This window comes from Lepisma saccharinum, chromosome 24 (genome assembly GCF_977018435.1).
Source record: "Lepisma saccharinum chromosome 24, izLepSacc3.1, whole genome shotgun sequence".
Lineage (NCBI taxonomy): Eukaryota > Metazoa > Arthropoda > Insecta > Zygentoma > Lepismatidae > Lepisma > Lepisma saccharinum.
The window spans coordinates 23,128,865-23,152,867 of record NC_139252.1 but is presented as its reverse complement, the minus strand read 5'-3'; the positions used below and the strand labels follow the sequence as shown (position 1 = coordinate 23,152,867).

The 24,003-nt window shown below is 39.5% G+C and overlaps 1 protein-coding gene across 1 annotated transcript in view; it reads left to right on the top strand.

The window, feature by feature from the left end:
• Window positions 1-24,003, top strand: part of LOC145978137 (uncharacterized) — a 321,655-nt gene that overhangs the window by 257,475 nt on the left and 40,177 nt on the right. The window contains exons 8-13 of the mRNA XM_083110578.1: window positions 130-231; window positions 861-988; window positions 3,165-8,535; window positions 9,706-9,965; window positions 14,286-14,412; window positions 18,807-18,953. Of these exons, the coding sequence (XP_082966704.1) occupies window positions 130-231; window positions 861-988; window positions 3,165-8,535; window positions 9,706-9,965; window positions 14,286-14,412; window positions 18,807-18,953 (6,135 nt within the window). The remainder of the gene's footprint in view (window positions 1-129; window positions 232-860; window positions 989-3,164; window positions 8,536-9,705; window positions 9,966-14,285; window positions 14,413-18,806; window positions 18,954-24,003) is intronic.

Sequence of the window (24,003 nt, the reverse complement as noted above, 5' to 3'; positions counted from 1 at the left end):
TAAAACAAGCTTAAAGGTGTCTCAAAACCAGACACTGGCATTATATAATGTATGTTTAATATAATAATTTAATGTATGTTTGTGTTTAGTGTGGTCTTTGTTTCAGAAATACACCTTCTGTAATTTCAGGTCTACGTGGACAACAATACTCGACGATTGGTCGTGAGAATGCTGCCAGGTACAACCTTGCAACAAAGATAATGAGCAATGGAGTTGAAGTTATTGTTGCAGGTAAGAATACATGTTTCATTAGTGGTTTTTTTAGCTACTTTTGTCTGTTCTCACTGTGCACGGCTGGAAGCCAGCTCCTAAATTATTTCTTCCTTTTGTGAAATGTTATCTTTACCAATAAGTGCACCTCAAAATGGTTCATGATTTTCAAATGTTCCCGCAATACGATTTTCGATTTGCATGTGTGTGCATGTATGTATCGGTTTAAAATAAGGCATTGGAAGATGACACTAAAAGAAAGAGAAAGCCATGCATGACCATATATGCTTCTCAAGTTTAACTTTAGGGAGGGTTGACATGGAATTTCATTGTGTGAGATGGTGTGGTGCGATCATTTATTCCACTCTTTTCTACGATTTTGAAGTTTCTACATACAGTGGAATTTTTTCTGTTTGCGCAAAAATGATTTTTTTTTACGAAAGCTGGTTTGTTTTTGTTTCATTCCATAAGGAGAGGAAAGTGCCATATAAATATTTTGATTTATTGTCATTCAGAATTATTGATGAAAATTTTAAAAAAAGACATTTTCTGTAATTTATAAGTGAATTTTCACTTTGGAGAATGCACTGACCTTTCTTGATTTCCAGTCTCAATTTAAACTCACACTCTGTTCAATTATTTTCTTTCAGGAGACAGAACTACTTTGCCTGGTGAAGAAATACTGCGAGTCCTCTCCACAGCTTCCCGTCCCATCACCCTTGCCCCCAGCACCCTTTCTGACCACATGATGATGAAACTGCCGAGCAACGAGAGAGAGGTATGTGGCTTTCATTTTGTGAAAAATATGTAAATACAGTAACACGTCGTTAATCCGGGCCCTAAGCCGGACTTCGCTTAATCCGAACAGGCAAAAGGCAAAAAAAGCAGAATGCAAGGTTTTAAATGTGTCTAGAAGTCAACAAGAGAACTTCCCAAAGAAAAGGCAGTCAACCTCTGATGCAATTCTGTTTCCCGCAGACTTTGTACTGTACTGTATAATGTATTTAGGCCTATGCCCTTTAAATACACCATAATAAACGTGTCTTGTTGCTATAAACTTAGTTTTAAAGCACTTTCTACTGTTCTTTTAGGTTATTTCAGTTAATCCGGACTTTCGTTAAACCGGTCAACTTATCCCCCCTATTAGTCCGGATTAACGAGGTTTTACTGTAACTGGTAGGAGGAAGACAGTAAGGAACATTGTACTGTTTACTGTGTATTTACTTCATTGGTCGGTTAAAAATATTTGGTACTGAAACAGGTAGTAAAATAGAGTGCTAAGAAAGTTAAACAATCAGTAAAAGTAAATTATAAGCTATGGTGTAACTTTACACAATAATAATAATAATAATAACCCATCCACTTATGAAATTATTTGGTTGGTAAACTACGTCTTGCTTAATGCTTGCAAACATGCAAACACGAAATCAACTCTTGTAACACTTCAGTTTGGCCTCGTACATATGCATGCAGAGGATCAATTCTGTAGAAACATCTTGAATGAAAAGTAAAGAATGTTCTTTGAAATATAGAATATCATGCATGTTACACCTTCTATGCCGATTTGGGGAACGCTTGTTATAAAAACTACTTGAAAATTTGGGAATATCTAAGTGCAGATATAGACCATTTGAAATAAAGATTATAACTCCACGTAAAGTTTGTCGTCACATGTACAGATAAGCTTATCCGGATTTGATTTATAGTTTAAAGTGAGATCTGATTCACCATGTTTCTCAATGAGAATTGAACTATGAACAAGGTGGAAGCGTTTGTCGTTTAATGGCAAATCAGTAGAACAAAAAGAATGAGATCATGGAGGATACTGTTTCAAACTGTATATTTTATGGATTAGTATATGTTTCGTGTATTTGGTAGGATAGGAACCTGATGTATTAAAGCAAATAACGTACCGAAATCTTAGACATTGAAATATGCATGTAATAGATCGAAATTTTGTGTATAACAAGTTTTGTGGAAGTTCTGTGAAGATTTGTTATATTTGAAAGTTCAATCTTACGTTGATCTCATGTTCTTCTTAATAGTTCTTTTTAAGAATCGCTCGAGTTATGTATGATAAAATTCCCAAATAGTTTAGTTTTTGATTAATTGACAGGACTCCCCGATGGTGTAGTGTTACGTCATTGCATTGTAATCACGGGGTAACCAATGGAGGCACATAAAGAGTTCGGATCCTACTTTAAACTGTAGATTCAGTCCCAAATACAGGGTGTTTCCGGGATGATGATACAAACTTTCAGGGATGATGGAGAAGGGCACATGTATCAATTTGAGATAAGGAACCCTGGTCCGAAAACGACTTAGTCGAAAGTTATAAGCGAAAATCGGTGTATGAAGATGTAATACTTTTATTACTTGCACAAGTTTCACAAACTGTTCCGTGGCCAGCTCGGTCACCTGATCTGACCCCACTTGATTTCGTCTTGTGGGGTCATGTGAAAAGTCTTGTGTACGAGACACCTGTCGAGACTGAAGAGGATCTCCTGGCAAGAATTCTCGCTGCCTGTGATATTGTTCGAACGACCCGGGATTGTTCTAACGGCTACACCAGAACTTTGTGCGACGATGTCATGCCTGCAGCGAAGCTGGGGGACGTCACTTTGAACAACTCTTGTGAATGTAGCAGCTTGTGAAACTTGTGCAGGTAATAAAAGTATTACATCTTCATACACCGATTTGCTTGTAACTTTCGACTAAGTCGTTTCCGGACCAGGGTTCCTTATCTCAAATTGATACATGTGCCCTTCTCCATCATCAATGAAAGTTTGTATCATCAGCCCGGAAACACTCTGTAGATATCTAGCATTAAGTGGGATTAAAACAAGCTTCGTGTCCATTAATTGACATTTGTAGTATTACTTGTTAACAATTTTCTGTATTTCTTCATAAATTGTTTGTAATGCATTTCAACCTATTTTCTTTTTATATTGCAGAGTGCTCAGGTTAACTTATTGTCATCGCTTCAGTCTCACACAGCCCAATTCATCACCAAGACCTACTTGACGACTTTCACATACCTCACAACTTATCTTCACAATGATAGGACCATCATGTCCAGCAGGGAGGAAGTAATCTCGAACATCGTCACAGAAGAACTGAAAAGAACGAAGGTCCAACCAACTCCTACGATGACATCCGGATTTACTTTCACCACAGGCTACGACAATCCATCCTATGAAACGAACACTTACTTCACAACATACACTTACCTGAATACGCTCTTGGATGGAGAGGTTCCTGTTGTTGTTACCTCTAAGGAGACTGTGTCGAACACTGTAACAGCACCGGTGTCTGAGAATATACCCAGCACCGATTTCCTTCAGCCTTCTGAACCGAGCTATCAAACCAATACCTATTTCAACACTTTCACTTTCACCAAAACTCTTTCGGAAGGCAATGACGTGAAAGTAGTCAGTACGAAAGATGTGGTGACTCAGGTGGTGATAACCGAAGCTCCAGTCATCGACAAGACCCCGACATTCCCTGCTCCAAGTTCGCCCTTGCAAGCACAGCAGATACGTCCCACATCCACCACTGAGATCTTGAAAACTTACTTCGTCACTTACACATACTACACCACAACCACGAAAGGAACTAGCACCATTGTGAAAAGCAATATTGCTACGTCATCAGAGGTTGTAACGGAGAAGTTTTACTTGTCGCCTAAAAAGACTCCTAACATTGAACCAACAAGTTCCCAACTCGTCGTTCCGACTGCACAGCGGACCACTGAGCACCACGGTGATGATCTTCCGGTACATGTATACGCCACAAAGACTTATTTGACAACTTACACATACTTTACCACCCTTCTGGAGGGAACCAAGACGATAACAACTTCACGAATTAATGTGTCTTCAAACATTGTCACCGAAGCTATTACAACAGGTCTTGACGCTGTTTACTTAGATTCCCTCAAAAGTTCTTTCTTGGCCCAAAAATCGGACACTCCTTTGGTTACCACGGTCATGCTTGGTGGAGAAGAACTTGCCATCACAGCAATGCATCCGACGAAGACAGCTTCTGCACCACCTCCAACAACAATACCAACACTACCTACTGTTGAAGATGCCGTTGAAGACCTTCAAGCAGATGAACCAAAGGATGAAGACGTAGTTGAGCTTACAACTTCCCGTGGAGTGTCATCATCAACGCCATCAAGTGAATCTGTGATTACTGGATCCACAATCATATTCTTCGATGACGTTGACCAAAACTCGCTTACACCAACAGCTAGTTTGCAGCATGTTAACTCCCAAGTTTTACCAAGTGAAGTTATAACAGGTGTAACAACTGTCTTCTTCCCACATCAACCAGAGACTGAGCAAGGAGGCGAAACAACTGCAAATCATGAAATTAACACCGATACGCCTGAATTCCTCTTAAGCAGCTTGTCGTCTTCCACAATACCAAGCTACTTGACAAGTACCATCTCTGCATCTACAGTCATCGCAAACGATAATGGTGTGAGAACAACACTTGTCCCAGGCGATGCTGTAATCGTTCTAACAAGACCAGATGGCAATATAACCATGATACCAGTTTCTGATCCAGCATCAAAGAAGCCTGAATCTGCTATTAAAAATCCGAACAGCGATATTGCTGTAAGCGATATCTTAAGCCTTGGATCTTTGGGTATTAACGGCCTCAACGCATTAGGGCCTATGATCAATGCAATGGCTGGATTGATACAAAGCAATCTGCAAGGCGGAGAAGGTCGTCCAGAATTAAGAAGGAATGACACCACTCCATTCTATCCATTGACGACAACTCCTTCACCAAGGCCAGTGTACACACCTCCACAGCCAGTTCATGTTCCTCAAAGAGAGCCTGTCTACATCCCCGTTGGAGGTCTTGCCTCATCTGTGAAAAAGAGCGACAATTTGGAAGAGATTCTAAGTGATGATCCGAATGCCAAGCTAAGAATAAACCAAGATGATAATACCTGGTTAAAAAATCAAGCTTACTCTACCATAGATCAAGAACCAGCAGCTGTTGAATTTCCAGACACCGATGACAGACGTCCTTTACTTGATAGACCATCGCATCTAGTGGTAGGCCGGCCTACACATGAAACCCCACTTCTTCAAGATGGTATTCCTATTCAACCAGGCCAAGTCATAACTGCTCATAGTGATGTTATCGTTGGTAAGCCTGCAATTTTGGGACCTCGTCCTCGACCTGGGCAATCATTCCCACAAGCTCCAACAGATTTCCCTTCATCTGTGGGTCCTGAAGTTTTGCACAATCACGTTCCACCTCACATACCGCTGCATGCTCCACCAAAACCAGGTTCTGACGTACCAATTGGAATGAGACCTCCACCTCCTCCTCAGCCATCGCCAAAGGACCATTTCTCTGCGGTAAATTTCGGCCCTACAAGAGTTTCTGTTATTTCTGGAGTCCAGACAGTGTTTCTGGGTAATCCACCCGTACACCATGCGCATGGACCTGGCCCTGTACATATGGTTCCATTGAAACCAGGAGGTCGCCCTCTGCCGCATCATCCTATCCCAACGCCATTGCACCATCATCATCATCATCAAACAAGGCCAGCTCCTCATCCAGTATTTATACCAGGACAAAATGTGATTGACAGATCTACTGGACAGATTAAACCATCTCGTCCAACAGTTATTCATGGAGCAACGACTCAGTTCTTTGATTCGAATGGTCGTCCTGTGCGTGATCAGAGTAGACCGAGTCTCGATCCAGATCCATCTCCGTTCCCGCTGCCAGAGAACGAACCACCTAATTTCGTAGGAGTTCCTGATAACCACCACGGTCCTGGGCAGGAAGGAGATGATAGACCATATGCGAATGGAAATGTGCCAAATGGCGGTAGACCGCCCCGACCTCTTTCTCAAGTAGGTCCTTCAAGATTCCCACATCCTCCTACACAGCCATCACCAAATGGAGGCAACAGGCGACCACAGAAACCTCACTTCCACCCACCACTTCATCCAGATTTCCTCTCGGCACCACCAGGTCATCTGGTTCCACGTCCATTCAGACCAGAGAATATTCCTGGACCTCTTATAATTCCACTGAATCCGGACAGTTTGAAGGGACCCACTTCAACAGATTTCATCCACAGGCCACACGGGTCGACAATCAATGGAATTACTTCTGAAGGAAGTGACGTTGGCGACGAAGTAAGAGAAGAATCCAATCATAGACCACTCAAAGCCGGTGAATCGCCAAGCGATACAACGGAAGAAACATCTGCTTCATCCCCTGGTCCGAGTGTTGTGAAGAAACCTGGAGTGGAATTGTCACTGGAACCAGGTACATTCAAGGAAGGTGATACTTTTGAGCTTGAAGCCCAAGCAAACACCCCACGACCTGCGTACCCCTTCCAACCCCCGAGACTACCTCAAAGCTCCGCATCTCATCATCCAGGAGATTTCGAGCGATACCCTCAGTCTCACCTACCCAGACCATTTGGAACAGGTTTCCCGCCTAGGTCGCCCATTACACCTGGTCAACGTGTACCAGTTTTAGAAGTCAACTTGCAAGATTCCACTCATAGGCCAATAACCAGTAAGCCTCCTACAAGACCAGGAAAGCCGCTACGAATTCGACCAGACCATCCATACAAGTTTGAGCTACCAGAGTTCCCTGTTCCAACCGGACAAGGAAGACCACAGCAGAGGCCAGGAGGAGAGTTTGAAAGACCAGCACCGACTGGCACGAGTCCGAGTGGACCTCAAATACCAGATGAAGACGTCTCGAATGAAGAACCTGCATCACAACCCAGCAATCAAGGGAAACCAACTGGTTCAAGAAGGCCTGATTTTGTAAGCGATGCTCATACACGGCCCAGACCACGCCCTTCACATTTTGATGGAGAGGGTCATCCAAAACCATTTGCTGGTAACTCAAGACCACCGAGACCTCGACCATCAGGACCAGGTCCGCTGCCTCGTCCCTCAAATTTGACTCAAAATATACCATTTAATCAGAGGCCATCTGGAAATGGTCATGTTCCAGAGTTGCGTCCACCACACAGACCCCCTGTTCGATTCCCACCAAATCGACCACTGCCTTCAAGAATAAGACCAGGTTCCCTACCAACCGGCCCACCGAGGAAACCAATCAGACCACCGCCGGAATTTGTCCTCGAGAGTCCTGAACCCCCTACAAACCCACCGGAGGTGACTCACAGCAACAAACACCCAACTCCATCATTATCCGAAGATGCTTCTGTTTACCCTCAGGATGTCCAAATTATCGCTTCGATTGAAGGTGATAATAAAATTGTAAGAACTAATTTTATTAGTGGTGATAGAACAGTGATAGTTGATCCAACACAGTCAATATCACCCACCAAGACGCAGAGACCGTCCTCGTACAGTTCTACTAGACAGCCTGTAAGAAGACCAAGTGTCAGACCATCCCTGAGACCATCATCAAGTACAAGAACTCCTGTTTTGGAAAGTAGCATTGCTAGTGCATCTGAAACTCAATTTAGAGGTGGTTCAAGAACACCAGCTGTTCATGTCACCAAAGCTACCGATGTAAGGAAAAGCTCCATATTGTCAGGAGCTACAACCATCTTCGGAGGATTATTCACTCGCCCCTCTCAAAGACCATCGCCTTCAAGTAACTTCTACGATGATCTCGAAGAAGAGTCAAACGAACACGACATCACCAATATTGTGGGTGGGGACACACCAACTAAATATGTTACCCACACACAAACAATGACTCAGACTGTGACGCACACTGATTCTACTGTAGTTTACAGCTTAGGGCAGCCAGTGACAAAGACTGTAGTCCTCACAGAGACGGTCGCACCAAAGACAATCATCTCTACCATCATTGGCACTGTCACAGAAATCCACACTCTGGAACCTTCAACAATGACGGCCACAGTCACGACAACAGCAACTGCCACAGTGTCTGCCACCGTTACGATGAAACCTCCACCATCACAACCACCCAGAAGAGGGAACCACGGCATTGGGGAGGCTTTACCGGAGATCAGCGTGGCGGCCAGTTTCCCGACGTTCGCTGCTAAACCATCCGATCCAAGCAGGAAACAAGGCAGCAAAGGAAGACAACCAGAGGCGGACCAGGAAGAGGCTAACAAGGGAATAGAACTCGAGAACGAAGTGAACAGGGTTGTGGAGAGTGGACCTGGGGACAGGCCTCTCTCAGTGGAACAACCAGAACTTGTGGGACGATGCCAGCCAGTTTGCAGTGCAGCGAGAAATGAAATCTGTCAAGAGGTGGACGGAAACTTCAGATGTATATGCCGGCCAGGATTTGCTAGGATGTTCCCCGACAGACCTTGCAAACGTAAGTATAATTTGTCATAACTAGACTTTCGATATAACAAAAGTTTCTGGAGCTCTGTCTTTGTAACGAATTACGCTCACCATTCTGTACAAAGGCTGACAATAATAAAAGTTTATCTATTATATTGAACATCTTAGTAGATGCCATACAATGTACACGGTGTAATCATCACACAATATAATGGTAAGAAGCAAGAAACGAAAAATGCTCCCAAATTAAATATAATATAGTCAGCTATTTTGTTACAACAAAATAATCTTCAATTATATTTTTTGTTGCTACAAGTATTGCTTTGTTAACAGAAACTATTCTTATCTAATCGAGTATAAAATTAATTATAACCTGCAGGAGAAACCTGTATGAATGTCAATAGGCACTGACGTACGAAGAGGGGGCTGGTGGGGTTGCAGCCGCTCCCAACATTTTGAGAAAATCAACATTTTCAAATGAAATCAGTTAAGAACTCGGGGAAAATCAAAGTGATAACTGAAACCCCACTTTAAAATGATCCCTGATTACAGATTTTTGTCTTTCACCAGCCTTTAAGACCAATGCAAAAATGGAAATTATGAAGTATTTTAGAGTGTATCCCCCTCCCCCTCAAGAACGCAATTACGTAATATCCACCTCTACAATTCCAGCCCCCTATGAAAAAATACACCTACGCCAGTGGCAACAGAAGAATAATAAATCAACTAGGTATAATTGAAATAGAAGAAAAGGCAAATTTTTAATCAAAACCTCAAACTACTTCTTCTAATATATGAAACATGTAGTCATAATTTTGGCTTAGATTGAAGTTGTGATGTATAATGAGCAAAAAATGGAATTTAGTTTCAGTAAAGCAATTCCAATTTTTAAATGTAACCATGCGTTTCTTGCAAATTTATTTTAAAGCAAAATTCCATATTTACGTATATCCGCGATGCCGGTAAGGAAAAGGTAGAAATCGATTACAAGAATAGACATTCAAATTTCATTCTGAAACCAAGAAACAAAGTAATTTATAGTACGTTAAAATATAAAATGTTTTATTATTCGAATATTCCAAGTATGCGATAAACGTAAATATGATCCCACTCTAAATAAAAATACTGGCTCTTTAAAATTAACTTTTGAACATTTATCGACATTTTTTCGTGTTCTACATGATTTTATTTACCTTTCCAGCAACGTACACGTACGAGATGAGGCTTCTCTTGGATCGAATAAAGAAAGACAAGCTTCGATTCATAAAGTCCCTGAATGACAGAGACTCCAGGGAATTCCGAAGACTGGCTGGAATATCCAGGGAAGGGCTGGATCGAGCAGTGATGAGGTCAGATCTCAGGGACATCTTCCATGGAGTGACTGTGACAGGATTCGAACCACCTACACAGCACGAACTACGACCAACCAGGGATGGTATCATGGTGAACTTCTTTGTGCAGGTAAACTGATGAATATATACGTTTACAGTATCTAATTAACTCGGTAATAACATATATCTGAAATGATATGTAGAAAATGTGAATCGGTGTACTTAAGTGTGAGTATCATTGGTTATTTCGGGTTAAAATAGAAATTGATCAACAAGTACAACTTTTATCAATAAACTTATAGTTGAGAGAGTGTATATTAATGCTATGTGCATCAATTTTCACGCAGCCAAATGGCTAATCATGGCGTGACGTGAAAACAAGATGCTAGAAACTTACAAAACATAACATAGTAGTAGTCACACGTATATGTTTCGCCAAGATGCATGCACCACTTTCATAGAAGACTGCAAATCACAACAGTCGTAAATGGATTTCAAGTGTAGTGGCTGCACTGTCTCTTGTACACACCACCACACACCATGGAAGTAAGTAATTATTCTATAACTTTCTTCGCAACAATTTTTACTTTGTGTCCTAACATGGAGTTAGTTTGTCTGTCTCTAAGACAGAATTTAAAATTCTAGAAAGATTGACAGAGTCAGAGTTCAAAGTTTAAAATCATATTTTACTACGCTTAGAAGCTAAGATTTTTCTTTAAATTCTTTACGAAGAAAGAAATTTTACTGGGATTTTGGATAAGGGTATGTGTGAGTGTGTGTTCTAAAGGGAATGTATAGTCTGATCTATCCCTTGACTCCAAATCTCTGTTATGTGTTTTAATATGAAAGCATGGTCAATTTCAATTTCAATTTATTACTCCATGTAAACCATATACATTGGTATTTGGAGGGTTCAGTACAGTTCATATAAAAAAATATATAATTACAAAATTTCTATAATTTACAATCTAGATATTCACTAACGCTATAAATTTCCTTATTAACTAATAGTTTCTTTAATTTATTTTTGAAACTTGTCATACTTTCTTCTTTTAAATCATTTGGAAAATGGTTGAATATTTTAATTGCCATCTGTTGGGGTCCTTCTTGAAATAATGTTAGCCTGGTGAAGTAAGACTTTAAGAGCTGTTTATTTCGGGTGTTATATGTGTGTTCCATTGAACTTCGCTGCGCAATATTTTTTCTCGCATCTCGCATATAATGACTTTTCATATATGTACAGAGAAGGGAGGGTTAATATTTTAAATTTCTTAAACAACGTTTTGCATGATTCCCTAGGCTTTATACCTGCTAAAATCCTAATGGCTTGCTTTTATTTTCTAAATGCTTCTAAACTTGCCGGTGAGTTGCCCCAAAATTATTTTGCATAATTTATTAGTGAATGATGTTTTGCAGGATTTAAATGATGATGAAAATATAAATGAAACAGACGTAAATAAGAATTGCGTAATGCAATAGAATCAGCAGCTAAAGAAAGTATAGGATACCATAAACCGAGAAAAAGTAAGCCATGGTTTGATAATGAATGTCATAATCTAATAGAAATAAGAAATCAGGCTAGACTTAGGTGGTTAAATAACTCGGATAATACAAATCTAAGCAATTATAATAGAATAAAGCGAGAAGTTAACCGCACGTTTAGAAGTAAAAAAAGAGATTACTTGAAAAGCAAAATTAACGAAATTGAAACAAACAGCAAAAATAAAAATATCAGAGATTTATATAAAGGTGTAAATGAGTTTAGAAAGGGGTGGCAACCTAAAGTAAACTTGATAAAAGATAAAGACGGTGATTTTCTAGCTGACCCAAGCGATATTCTAAATAGATGGAAGAACTACTTTAATGACCTTTTAAATGTCCATGTAGGAGATAAATCAGAAGTAAATGAAGTCCACACAGCAGAACCTTTAGTTCCAGAACAATAACTTGACTGAAGTTAAAGATGCTATTAAAAGGCTAAAGAATAACAAAGCACCTGGCATTGATTTAATACCAGCTGAGTTAATTAAATATGGTGGAAATGCATTAATATGTCAAATTCATAAATTAATTTGTTTAATATGGAATAAAGAAGAAATCCCTCAACAGTGGAAAGAATCCATAATTGTTCCTGTGTTTAAAAAAGGTGATAAAATGAACTGCAGTAATTACCGTGGAATTTCTCTACTCTCAACAACATACAAAATATTGTCTAACATTATTTTAACAAGACTAACCCCATATGCTAATGAAATTATAGGTGATTATCAATGTGGATTTAAACGTAACAGATCAACTACAGACAGACACTTCAAAAAAAGTGGGAATATAATCAAAATGTCCATCAGCTATTCATTGATTTCAAAAAAGCATATGATTCCGTCAAAAGAGATAAATTATATAATATATTAGTAGAGTTTGGAATACCTAAGAAGCTGATTAGTATGATAAAAATATGCACCAGTGAAACAGAAAGTAAAATTCGTGTGGGTATTAATATGTCTGACAAATTTACAATTCATGATGGGTTAAAACAAGGAGATGCATTATCTCCATTGCTCTTTAATTTTGCCTTAGAATATGCTGTTAGGAAGGTAAAAGAAACTAAAGAAGGACTAAAATTAAATGGTGTGACTCAGTTGTTAGCATATGCAGATGATGTAGACTTACTGGGGGATGATGTGAATACAATTAAGAATAATGCTAAAATATTTTTCAAAACTGCTAAAGAGATAGGTTTGGAAGTTAACAAAGAGAAAACTATATATATGCTTACTGGCCGAAACCAAGTGTTAGGTAATAATCAAAATCTAATTATTGATAACAACTCGTTTGAACCAGTTTCCAAATTCAAATACTTAGGAGTAATATTAACAAATGAAAATTATATTAAAGAGGAAATACAAAGTTGGCTTAATTCAGGAAATGCATGTTACTTCTCTCTTCATAAACTTTTGTCTTCTCGTTTAATATCTAAGAAACTAAAAGTTAAAATATACAAAACAGTAATTTTGCCTGTAGTATTATATGGGTGTGAAACTTGGTCCCTTACATTGAAAGAGGTACATAAATTGAGAGTATTTGAAAATAAGATCCTTAGGAAAATATTTGGACCTAAAAGGGATGAGGAGACAGGTGAGTGGAGAAGGTTACATAATTTAGAACTACATAATTTGTACTCATGTCCAGATATTATTAGAATAATTAAATCAAGAAGACTTAGGTGGGCAGGCCATGTGGCGCGAATGGGAGAGGAAAGAGGAGTTTACAGGATTCTTGTTGGGAAACCAGATGGTAAGAGACCTGTAGGAAGGCCAAGACGAAGATGGAGGGACAACGTTGAGATGGACCTAAAGGAAATCGGTAGGGATTGAAAAGAGTATATAGATCTTGCTCAAGATAGGGATAGATGGAAGGCGTGTGTTGCTGCAGCCATGAACCTTCGGGTTTAAGAAGGCTAGAGAGTTAGTTAGTTATTAGTGAATGAAACATTGCATAATATACCTGAATTAGTGAATTTGTTTGAAGTGTTTGTTTTAATAACCTCAGTACAAATATTTTGGAATTCAGTTTTTTAACAAGTATTTTTACGTGGTTTGACCAATTTAGATTTTCATTTATAGTAACTCCTAAAAATTTTGTTTCACTAACTAATATTACTGGAAGATGGCTATTCTTTAGTACATCTTTAATTTTATTGTTTTGTTTAGTGTGAAATAGCACGTAATTTGTTTTCTGTTCATTCAATAGTAATTTATTACTGTCAAACCAAGATTTCATTTCTTCCATTGTTTTTTTCAATGTTGGCTTCTAACTCGTTCACATCATTTCCCTTTATTATTGCGCTAGTATCGTCTGCGTACAACAAAATCTTTGTATTCTGTATATCAAATGGTAAATCTTTTATGTACAAAAGAAAAAGAAGTGGGCCTAATATTGATCCTTGGGGAACTCCATATTTTAATGTATTTAGAGTGGATTTGTATTTTCTTACGTTTCCTTCTTTTTCGTGGCTAATTTCAACACATTGCATTCTGTTTGATAAGTATGATTTCATAATTTCAACCCCTTATCCCATAGTGTTCCATTTTAGAAATTAATATTTTGTGGTTTACTAAATCAAAGGCTTTTGTCAAGTCGTAAAATATTCCGAGAACTAATTTTTTATCGTACACACACACACATGAAAGATATAGTATAAATTTATGTCATAAAACAACAATGAAATTTCTTCAGTGCTTTACATAACTAACAAATAAAGTATGTTAGCCTCTGGAAATTTCTTTATCTCTCCTTGCACGTTTATTTCTTCTGTTCTTTCACCTTTCCTGTCATGGATGATCTAATGTTAATTGCATTAAGCCAAGAACTTCCTTCTGGGCCCGTGGTTTTTCTCCTTAAAGAATTAACATCTATATCTCCCCAATAACAATTTACATTCTATTTGCAGCTCTCTGACAATATGGATGAGAAGAGCCTAGAGGAAGTGTTCAGAAAGTCTCTGAGAACAACGAATTATAGCTTGGGTGGAACTGACATCTACGCATCACGAGAAGTAGACCATCTGGATGCCAGAGGTAAGTCTTCAAATTTTCAAGAAGTGCACTCTGTACGTGTACTAACTGCTCGAAACTTCTGCCTTGCTGCAAAACAGTGTTGTCGACTTGACTTTGAAACCGTATGTTGAAATTAAAACTTCGTTATCGTTATTGCTATGTCTTCAACATCAATGTTCAGTTGCACATGAAACCAAGAATGTTCCTAATGCAGGATTAATATTATTTTAGGATCACGAAAACATGGTGCTCAAACAGTTCATAGTTCAATACAAGTAGAAAAGTTTATTTTTGCTTTTCGTGTTTGAAAAGGTGGGAAAATCCTTTGTTCATACAAACAATAAGCTGCTGATTGAACACTTGAAATTGAGGACTAAAAGTGGTAAACGTTGTAAGTGCCAAAAGCGAAAGTGTTGGGAAATCGCATCGGCCCGTAAGAACATGCACACTAGTGACCTCTTTACACGCTCTTTGAACTACTTAGAGGGCTACCAGCCACATTTCACGTTTACCACATTATAAAGCATGGCACATTTCAAAGTTTAACGTGGAAAACGGTGTTTGAAATATAGTGGCACTTACAGCGTTTACCAATTTTACTCTTCAATTGGTATTGGAAACAATGAACTGCGTCCGTTCACGGAATCGAGCAAGATATTCTTTGAAGGAAGTTTTAGCACATGATAGTCATTTGTAAACCACTGTCATACATTTACACAAAATATTTTCCGTGAAATTTTTGTTTGGGTGGTCAGTCCATTGATATAAAGTTGAATACTATATTAATAATTATGGTCCGAATAGATATACACTTATAATTAATAGAATATACCTAGAAATATGCACTAAAAGGTGTGAAATATGCAAATAAATATGCACTCTCGAAAAACACCTTACTTTTTTAAAAGTTTTCTTTCAGTTACAGCAAAAAAACTTTACATGCAAACAGATATTAGTTCTGTTTTCAGATCATACATGTTTCTATGTAACAGTTGCAGTTCTGGATTCTTCCACACACTCTTGTTTACTGTATATTGTTGTTTTATATATGAAAAACTAATTAAATTCTTTACAGACCATTACTACACTTGATAACAACATGATAAGACATTACACATTATTATTGTCTCCTTCTGAAGACACTTCTTGATATGCCGGCACAACGTTTTTTTTAGGTATTATTTCTTACCTAAATATATAGCAGACCTCGGCAACCTGCTGTATATGTAGAAGAGCGCTCTCGTGTGCACGTGTAGGCTGCAGTGTGAGCAAAGGGATTGTAGCGTTGTAAGAGAGGCGGGTAGGAGGGAGTGAGCGAGGCAGGAGGCTTTGTCGGTCACGTTCGTGTAGTGGGAAAGCTCTTGTCCTTTCGATTCTTGAATAACAGCTCAGTGTGGTATCGTAATCATGGCATAAGAAACAGGAGGTGGTTCCTTGAAGCCCCCCCCCCCCCTTCCCCACCAACTTCTGCTCCGATGGTTACTTGCCTTGAGGTGCTGTGTTCAGGCGATAAGCTGGAGCTGCACGGGCGCTTGCTGTCCTCCACAAACACGAGGGAGATGCTCGAGCCTCAAGGAAATGCATAATTATTCTGTGTTGTTAACTTTTACTTCAAGAAAAATATTTAAAGTCAGGGGAATTTTTATTCATGAAGTTTAGTATTGTGGCCTCCCACATAAAAATAAAACAACAACCTATAGAACAATTTATTGCTTGCGTAAGTTCTGATCTGGTTCCTGCATTTTATGCTCAACTTTTCGAGCTAACTCAATTATTCTCATAGAATACTAAGTATAATTTTTGTTATCAATCATCAAAATAATATTTTTTTTTCTCCAATGAGACCGGTTTGGTTCCCGCCATTTCGCAACGCTAATCTTAGGAACTACAGTAAAACCTCGTTAATTCGGACTAATAGGGGGGATAAGTTGACCGGTTTAAGGAAAGTCCGGAATAACTTAAAAAACCTTAAAGAACAGTAGAAAGTGCGTTAAAACTCCGTTTATAGCAACAAAACACGTTTATTATGGTGTATTTAAAGGGAATAGGCCTAAATGTAAAATCTAATATCTAATATATAAAAATGGATGTATGTGTGAGTGTGAGTGTGTGTGTATGTTTGTTCCGGCATAACACTCGAACGCCTGGAGCGATTTCAACCAAACATGGTTCGCGTATCACTTGCAATATGGAAAGAGATACTGTGGGGGTAAGACACCCCTGGCACCTCTGGGGTTGGGGGTGGGGAGGGGTGACATGTAAAAATAATCGAAAACGGCCGATATTAGTGTGGAATCCATAGTATTCTGGGTCTCGAAGATGAATAGTGACTCTCCCAATGCCGTTCAACTCCAAGACACCCCTGGCACCCCTAGGGGTAGGGGTGGGAAAGGGGTGACATGTAAAAATAATCGAAAACGGGCAATATTAGTGTGGAATCCATAGTTTTCTGGGTCGTTAAGATGAATAGTGACACTACCAATGTCTTTCAACTTCAAGACACCCCTGGAACCCCTAGTTGTGGGGGGTGGAAAGGGGGTGACATGTAAAAATAATCGAAAACGACCAATATTAGTGTGGAATCCATAGTTTTCGGGATCGTTAAGATGAATAGTGACACTACCAATGTCGTTCAACCTTAAGACAGCACTAGCTTCCCTAGGGGTGGGGGGTGGAAAGGGGGTGACATGTAAAAATAGTCGAAAACGACTGATATTAGTGTGGAATCCATAGTTTTCGGGGTCGCTAAGATTAATAGTGACACTCCCAATCCCGTTCAATTCCAAGTTCATTTACACTATACTTAGAATTCATTATTTTCCTGTCTAATAGAAGATTGGGATAAATAAATACCCGGGCAACGCCGGGAAATCAGCTAGTACACTATACAATACAGTAAAATGTAAAGTAATACTGGACATACAATGCAGTACGTACGACGAAAGCGATTGGCAACTTCTAGCCACATTTAAAACCTTGCATTCTGCTTTTTTCATTTTTCCTTTTGCCTGTCTGGATTAAGCGAATTTCGGCTTATCGAGGTCCGGATTAACGAGGTTTTACTGTAATACATTTACACCAATATATTCGGACTCACAGGTGCCGACTGTAGAGGAACACGCTTCCAGCCCGTCCCTCAAATTTCTTAAGAAAGATATACTGTATTTCAAAATAAAAGTAGCGTTTGTGTCAATAGTAACCACGGACGTATTTAGTGGGGGAGGGGTTCCGGATCTGCCACGAAAGACTTACCAAGTACTGAAATAAAATAATGAAAATATACCTACTTTTTAAGCATTTGTGATGGTCTATGGGATCATACGGTTGGGAAGGGCAGTATCAAAGAAGATTTATGCACACCGCTACTTGTAATAATATGCATAAAATTTAATTCAGTAACTTTACTTTTTTATTTTCCTGTAGTTTACGGTTATTACAAGCATAAGAAAACAGTTTTTCTTTGTGACGTTTCAGGAGAGCACACGCTCCTTTCATCAGACATTTATTTTCATTTTGACAATGCAGTACGTAAGACGAATGCGATTGTTGACTTCTAGCTACAATTAAAACCTTGCATTCTGCTTTTTTCTTTTTATCTTTTGCCTGTCCGGATTAAGCGGGGAAAAAAAGTCAAATAAATAATATAATAAAATAATTCTATAATGCAAGCAATGCGTACATACAAGAAAAACTTTACTTTTTGTCTACTGAATCTAACATCCGTTTTTTTTTTTGTTATTTAATAAATAATCAATACTTTATCTATTTGATATTAATTTCCTAGCCACGGAGTTGTTTTTAAACAATTTTTACGATAAAAACATCACGCAAACTAGATAATGAATACGAGCTCTTCTTGTATCTATGTTCTTGTAGCATCTTTGTATCTATTGGTATAATAACAATACATTATTAATTAACTTACATGTTTAATTAATGCCATTAACTTAATTTAATGTCCTCCTCCGTGGCGGTGCAGTCTAAGGCGATGTGCTTTGGACTCCGACTGCGGGACGGCATGGATTCGAGTCCGTCTGGGTTTAGTCTCTGGGTTTTCGACCTACGTGTAGGACCGGTGGCAAAACTCACCATCGTGAGGAAATTGGGGAGCTAGGAGTGAGTAGCGTAACCCGGCCTCGGAAATTTCCTACAACGGCTGGGGGTTCGACGTGCTGACCACACGTCACCCCATTACAGGTTGAAGATCTCCACACCTCTAGGTAGGATTGTTGGAGGGAGACTGGCAGTCGGGAGATAGGTCAAGGCCCTTTTCAGGGCTGTCGAGCCACGGGTTATTCTGAGACACTTGTTTGAAATATTTCTATGTACGTGCTTGATTGTGACATCTTCAAAAATGTATATAAAGTTGACGGTATTGTATTTTACTGAATCTGAATCGTCTCTTTTCTTTGTAGATTTCGATGAATGCAGCGAGCCTGACTTCCACGACTGTTCCGACCACGCTCATTGCTTCAACCTTAGGGGTACCTACACCTGCAGCTGCAAGGAGGGCTTTGCCGACCTCTCAGAGAACGCTTTCTTCCCAGGAAGAGTCTGTTCAGGTATGTTTATAACCTCTAGGTTATTTTCCAGCATATCTTCCGCGCATGCTCGAATCGAGTCTGTTCTGACGTTGCACGGAACACTCCATGCACACGGTGGTTTCTGTTTCTCGCGCGCATGCGCAGAGATACATGTGCGCATATCTCCCGCTCATACTCGAAGCGAGACTATTCTGACGTTGCACGAAACGCTCCACCCACACATTCCGCACATTCGGATTTTCAGCGCTGACTGACTTTCATTCGGATATTCATGGATGGATTCAGCGCTGAATCCATCAGATTCCACCTCTTCCACCACAAATAGGAGGTGGTGCAAGCGGTAGATTTTGGGAATTGTGGGTAATTGTAGTCTGCAAACGATGAGCTACAATGGCGTCGATGAGAACAAGGGAAGTGAATTACGGGCCGGAAACCTATAGAATAAATATGTGTGTTCTCTCAAGTAGAAATAAATCTTTCCCTTCCTCCGTACTATCCATAGTTGTTCTTTTAAATTCATTCAACAACGGTGTTTCCATAAAAACCGAAGCAACAGCCGAAACTGCAGAGAAAAGAGCAACTGTAGCCTCCATTTTGAAACAATTTGTGATGAAATTCGAACGTAAGTGGTAGAATAGGCGATGACATCAACTGAAGATTCAGCACCGAAAATCCGAAGGTACTGACTGGTTATTGTATCTCGCGCGCATGCGCGTCCTTATAGGCCCCAATATGATTGTAGAACGCAGTTAGTTCCGCTGACTAGTTTCAGAATGAAAATCACAACTGTCTTGAAATTCATCGAGCTCTACTTAAGTAACGGAAATTTCAAAACTCCGTGCTAGAACAGCACTTTGGCCTTCATTGCCTGCGAAGAAACTTTGCACTGACTGTTAAGCAATCAGCTTACCGATTCCCATCGCCGCTGTTATTTTGCTTTCTAGATCATGTCTTTTACGTACATTTTCTACCTTTGGGGTTGACCAAGGTAAATGGTGACTTCGCAATGTAAAAAAAAAACAAGTGTAGTGTTGCACAATTTTCCTCTTGAAGGTGTAAAGTTACCCTTCATCTTACATAAAATTCAATTCGCCTTTACAAAATTATCAACTACTACTACTGTAGTATACTATAGATCTTGTTTGTTCTTACGGCGGGCGGCCTACATGCTGCAAGGGAAGTGGGGAGCGGGGAATACGCAGCAGACCAACCAGACAACAGCAGTGGCGCCGAGAGTTGCGACGAGCGGGAGGAAATGCTGCGCGCATCTCGTTCTACAGGCTTCTGTGTTTCTCATTGCGTCGGATTGGTCGCTTCCCTGCTCCCCACTACCCCTGGCAGCATGAAGGCCGCCCGCCGTAAGACTAGGCAAGAGGTATAGTAGTAGCGCTAGTAGTAACAGTACAATTATCACTACTTGCATTGACTCATAGAAAACATTAATTGACTTGAACATCGGGATTGATTGAATGGGTGAAAATAATGGCGGAATAACAGATAATGAAGATCATTAATAACAAATTGTACGCTTTTGAAAACAAAATATACGAAATATGAATTATTTCACGCACATAAGTTTTATACATCTGTGTGATTACAATAATAATAATAATAATAGTAGATGTTCGAAAATAATGGGAAGATACGAGGCTCATAATGAAAATAATGAGCAACAATTTTTCATAAACCAATTTTTAGTTTTATTAAAGAAATACATGCTACATCATAATATACAGACTTTTACTTTTCAACAAAGTCTCTCATGCCCGACCCTGTGGCCGAGTGGTGGGCGGCTCCTGTGGCGGAGTGGTTAGCACATCGCGCTACGACGCCAGGGGTCCCGGGTTCGATTCCCGGCTCGGCCATGGATGTTTGTGATTGTCTGTCCTGAAAAGTCTTGAAATTGAAATATGAATGAAATGATATGAGTGAATGAAGTGTGATGGGGGAAGCTTCCGCATAGGGGCTTTCCTTTTTAATAAAAAAAAAAAAAAAAAAGTGGTTAGCACATCGCGCTGCGACGCCAAGGGTCCCGGGTTCGAATCCCGGTCGGGCTTGGTTGTTTGTGACTGTCCATTCATCAATTTCATCATTTCATCACTCATCCCCATCTTCGCAAATTAGCCAAGAGGCACAAAACTCGAAGTAAAATAAACTAAATCAATCAATCAATAAATCAATCAATCAACAAAGTCTCCATTTCCTTGCACGCATTTCTTCCACCTTTCTGGAAGCTTGAAAATACCCTTACGATAGAACTCCGTGCCAGCTGCTCGCAGACACTGCCACGCTGCTTTCTATAGTCCCGTCTAATTGGCTGTACTTTTTGACTCGCGTTGACTCTGTTTGAACCGAGGCGTCTAGTTCGTTGATTTGGAGTCAAGTAGTGTATTTGGTGTCTGCACCGTCTGCACTACCTTCCGGACCGGTGTATGTTTGGTGTATGGTCACGTGGTGCGTGCCAACTAATCGAATGACCGTTTAAAGCAGCAGACAGGCAATTGTTGAATCTTCTGAACTTGAACACCGCCCTCCGTCTAGTTGGTTGAACGTCATTTCCTTCCACTGGATGCACATTCACTGTACCGAGTGTCAAAAAGTGCAGCCAACTAGTCGGGGCTAATGTGTCCTCTGTCATCTGGTAGCGTTGGCCTCATAACTGTCCCTTCACAAAACCGAACAGATGATAGTCGAAGGGTGCACGGTCGGGACTGTAGGGAGGGTGAGGCCCATTTTCCAAATTTCTTCCCTGTTGAACTGAGCAGAGTGCGGGCGTGCATTATCATGTTCAACAATGATTTTCTTTTCAGGACGTTTATCAAGCAATGCACGGTGGAGCTTGTGAAGTGTTTTGATATAACGACGAGCGTATATGGTTACCCCAGGTTCAAGAAATTCAACCAGAATGCACCCCTGTTGATGCTCGTGTTTCCTTCTTTAAAATATTTTTACCCATCATCTAACACTGCTATCACCCATGCATACATCTCTATATGCACGCTGAAGTCTATTCTGAATTTCAGCAGCAGGAATTCCCTCTTTAACAAGGCATTCAATCACAACACATTGTCGAAACGAAACATCACTGTCAGCCATTTTTAAACAACTGACTGCGCTCATGGGATCGAAGCTAATGACGTCACACTACATCGACGCGTTCAGTAAAGTCTGTATTTTGCGATTATTTATTTTGCGTGTATTGACGGATTCTGATTTTTCAAAAATTGTTGATTACTTTCAGTATGCCCTTCGTATTAATTGTTCGAAAGCCAAATTTAGAATTTTAATTATGATTCAATTTAGGGAGGCGCAATAAATCACACAACGTATGAAATGAAAAAGTATTTCACACGCTTCAATTGAGATTAAAATTTCTCTCTTTTCATCTTAAAATTCCGCCTCAGTTTCCCTGCACTGAGGAAACATCCCACTTTATTTGGCAGCACTGTTGCAGTGCAATCGTCGAATAACTCGATGGCAAAACAAGAAAAAGAATAAAATAAAGAGAAAAGGAAAAGCTTCTCGGATCTGCTAAATAAATAGAAGAAGAAGATAGGAAACAGCATCGAGAAATAAAACCATAAATATGAATTCGTTTCTATTTATTAAGAAAAGTTTAGAGCAATGATCAGTCATTCACAGCCATTAACAAACATACCGCTTGAAAAGAACTTTCACCGGCGGAGATGTCAAACACCTTGAAAAGTAAAAGTGCTGAGAAATATCCTTGACGAATTGCTAACAGCTTTCTTGCTCCACCGCAGGCAACGAGTGCTTCCTGTATTCTCAGAGGCAAGAAACATGATCGGACTCTCCATTCATAGCTGTGCCATATGCTTCCATGTACAGTGATGGGAAAAGTACCCCCATACATCTTTTCATGACTGTACACCTACCAGAAAAATCATGGAGCTGTTTTGAAGGAATCAAATATTTGAGATCATAAATTTGAGAAAGACTAACAATATTTTTTAAAAAACGTAAATGAATATTTTCCTGATTTATTTTTTATTAAACATTACTTGATTTTTGTAAAGATGACGATAGTGTTTGAGATTTGTTTGGAGTCCATTTTGTGCACAGACAGGCTAATCGGGACTGGACCTACAGTTTAAAGTAGTATCGGAACTTCGTGCTCCTCCACCGGGTATCGAATCCAGCACTCTTTAATTACAAAACCCAATCGGCGAGGCCAGTAAAGATGACCACAGGAATAGGGTGTGGATTTATAGGCAATAAAAACTTGTAAAATAAGAAGGGAAATAGCCTAAAAAATTATTAAAATGGGCACTTGTAAAGGCACTATAAAATGAAAAAATGCATCAAAATGTCCTGTGAATATGATATTTTTTATTAATGACGCCAATTTATATGGACCCGTGGGGCCCGAGCCCACCCAATAATTTTTCGTGATGTTCTTCCTATTATTATATTTTCTATCGTAATTCGTGGTGAAATCAGTAATTAAGAGATATTTTAAACAAATAAGTTAGGATGAATTGTTGATGAGCATTAATAGAATACATGGAATGGAGGTTTTCGTGAACTTATGATTCAAGTGTTTGAGCCCAACCGATATATTTGAAAAGTTGCCCCCCGTCCCCGTGGTCTTCATCACAGGACAGAAAACTTTCGCTTCTGCAACTGTCTGAACAGATAAAGACAGACTCCCGTGCAAGATCATCGTTGTTCCTGCCTTGTTTCACAGTGCTTCGCTTTTTGTTGTTGCTTGAAAATCTTTCTAACAATTCTTCGCCATTTCTTTGCCTGGCTTGGTGAGAGATTCGTGCCTATTCAAAACCCAATTTCCTAGTAAGAACATTTCATTTCTGCTTTCATTGTTCAGTGCTTCGGTGCAGTCTTCTACAGCAACTTGAATCTCTAAAAGTAGACTACTTCGTTCCCAGTGACTGTTGCACTTTACTCTGACTTTCACCACTTTCAATTCTCTTGATCTCATCCAGAATTTTCTGTGTAAATATTAGTTCCTTGTCTTGTTTCTAGAAATATGTAGATGTTGTGATGCAAGAAAGGACATAAAATGAAAATAAACGAAATATACAATCTT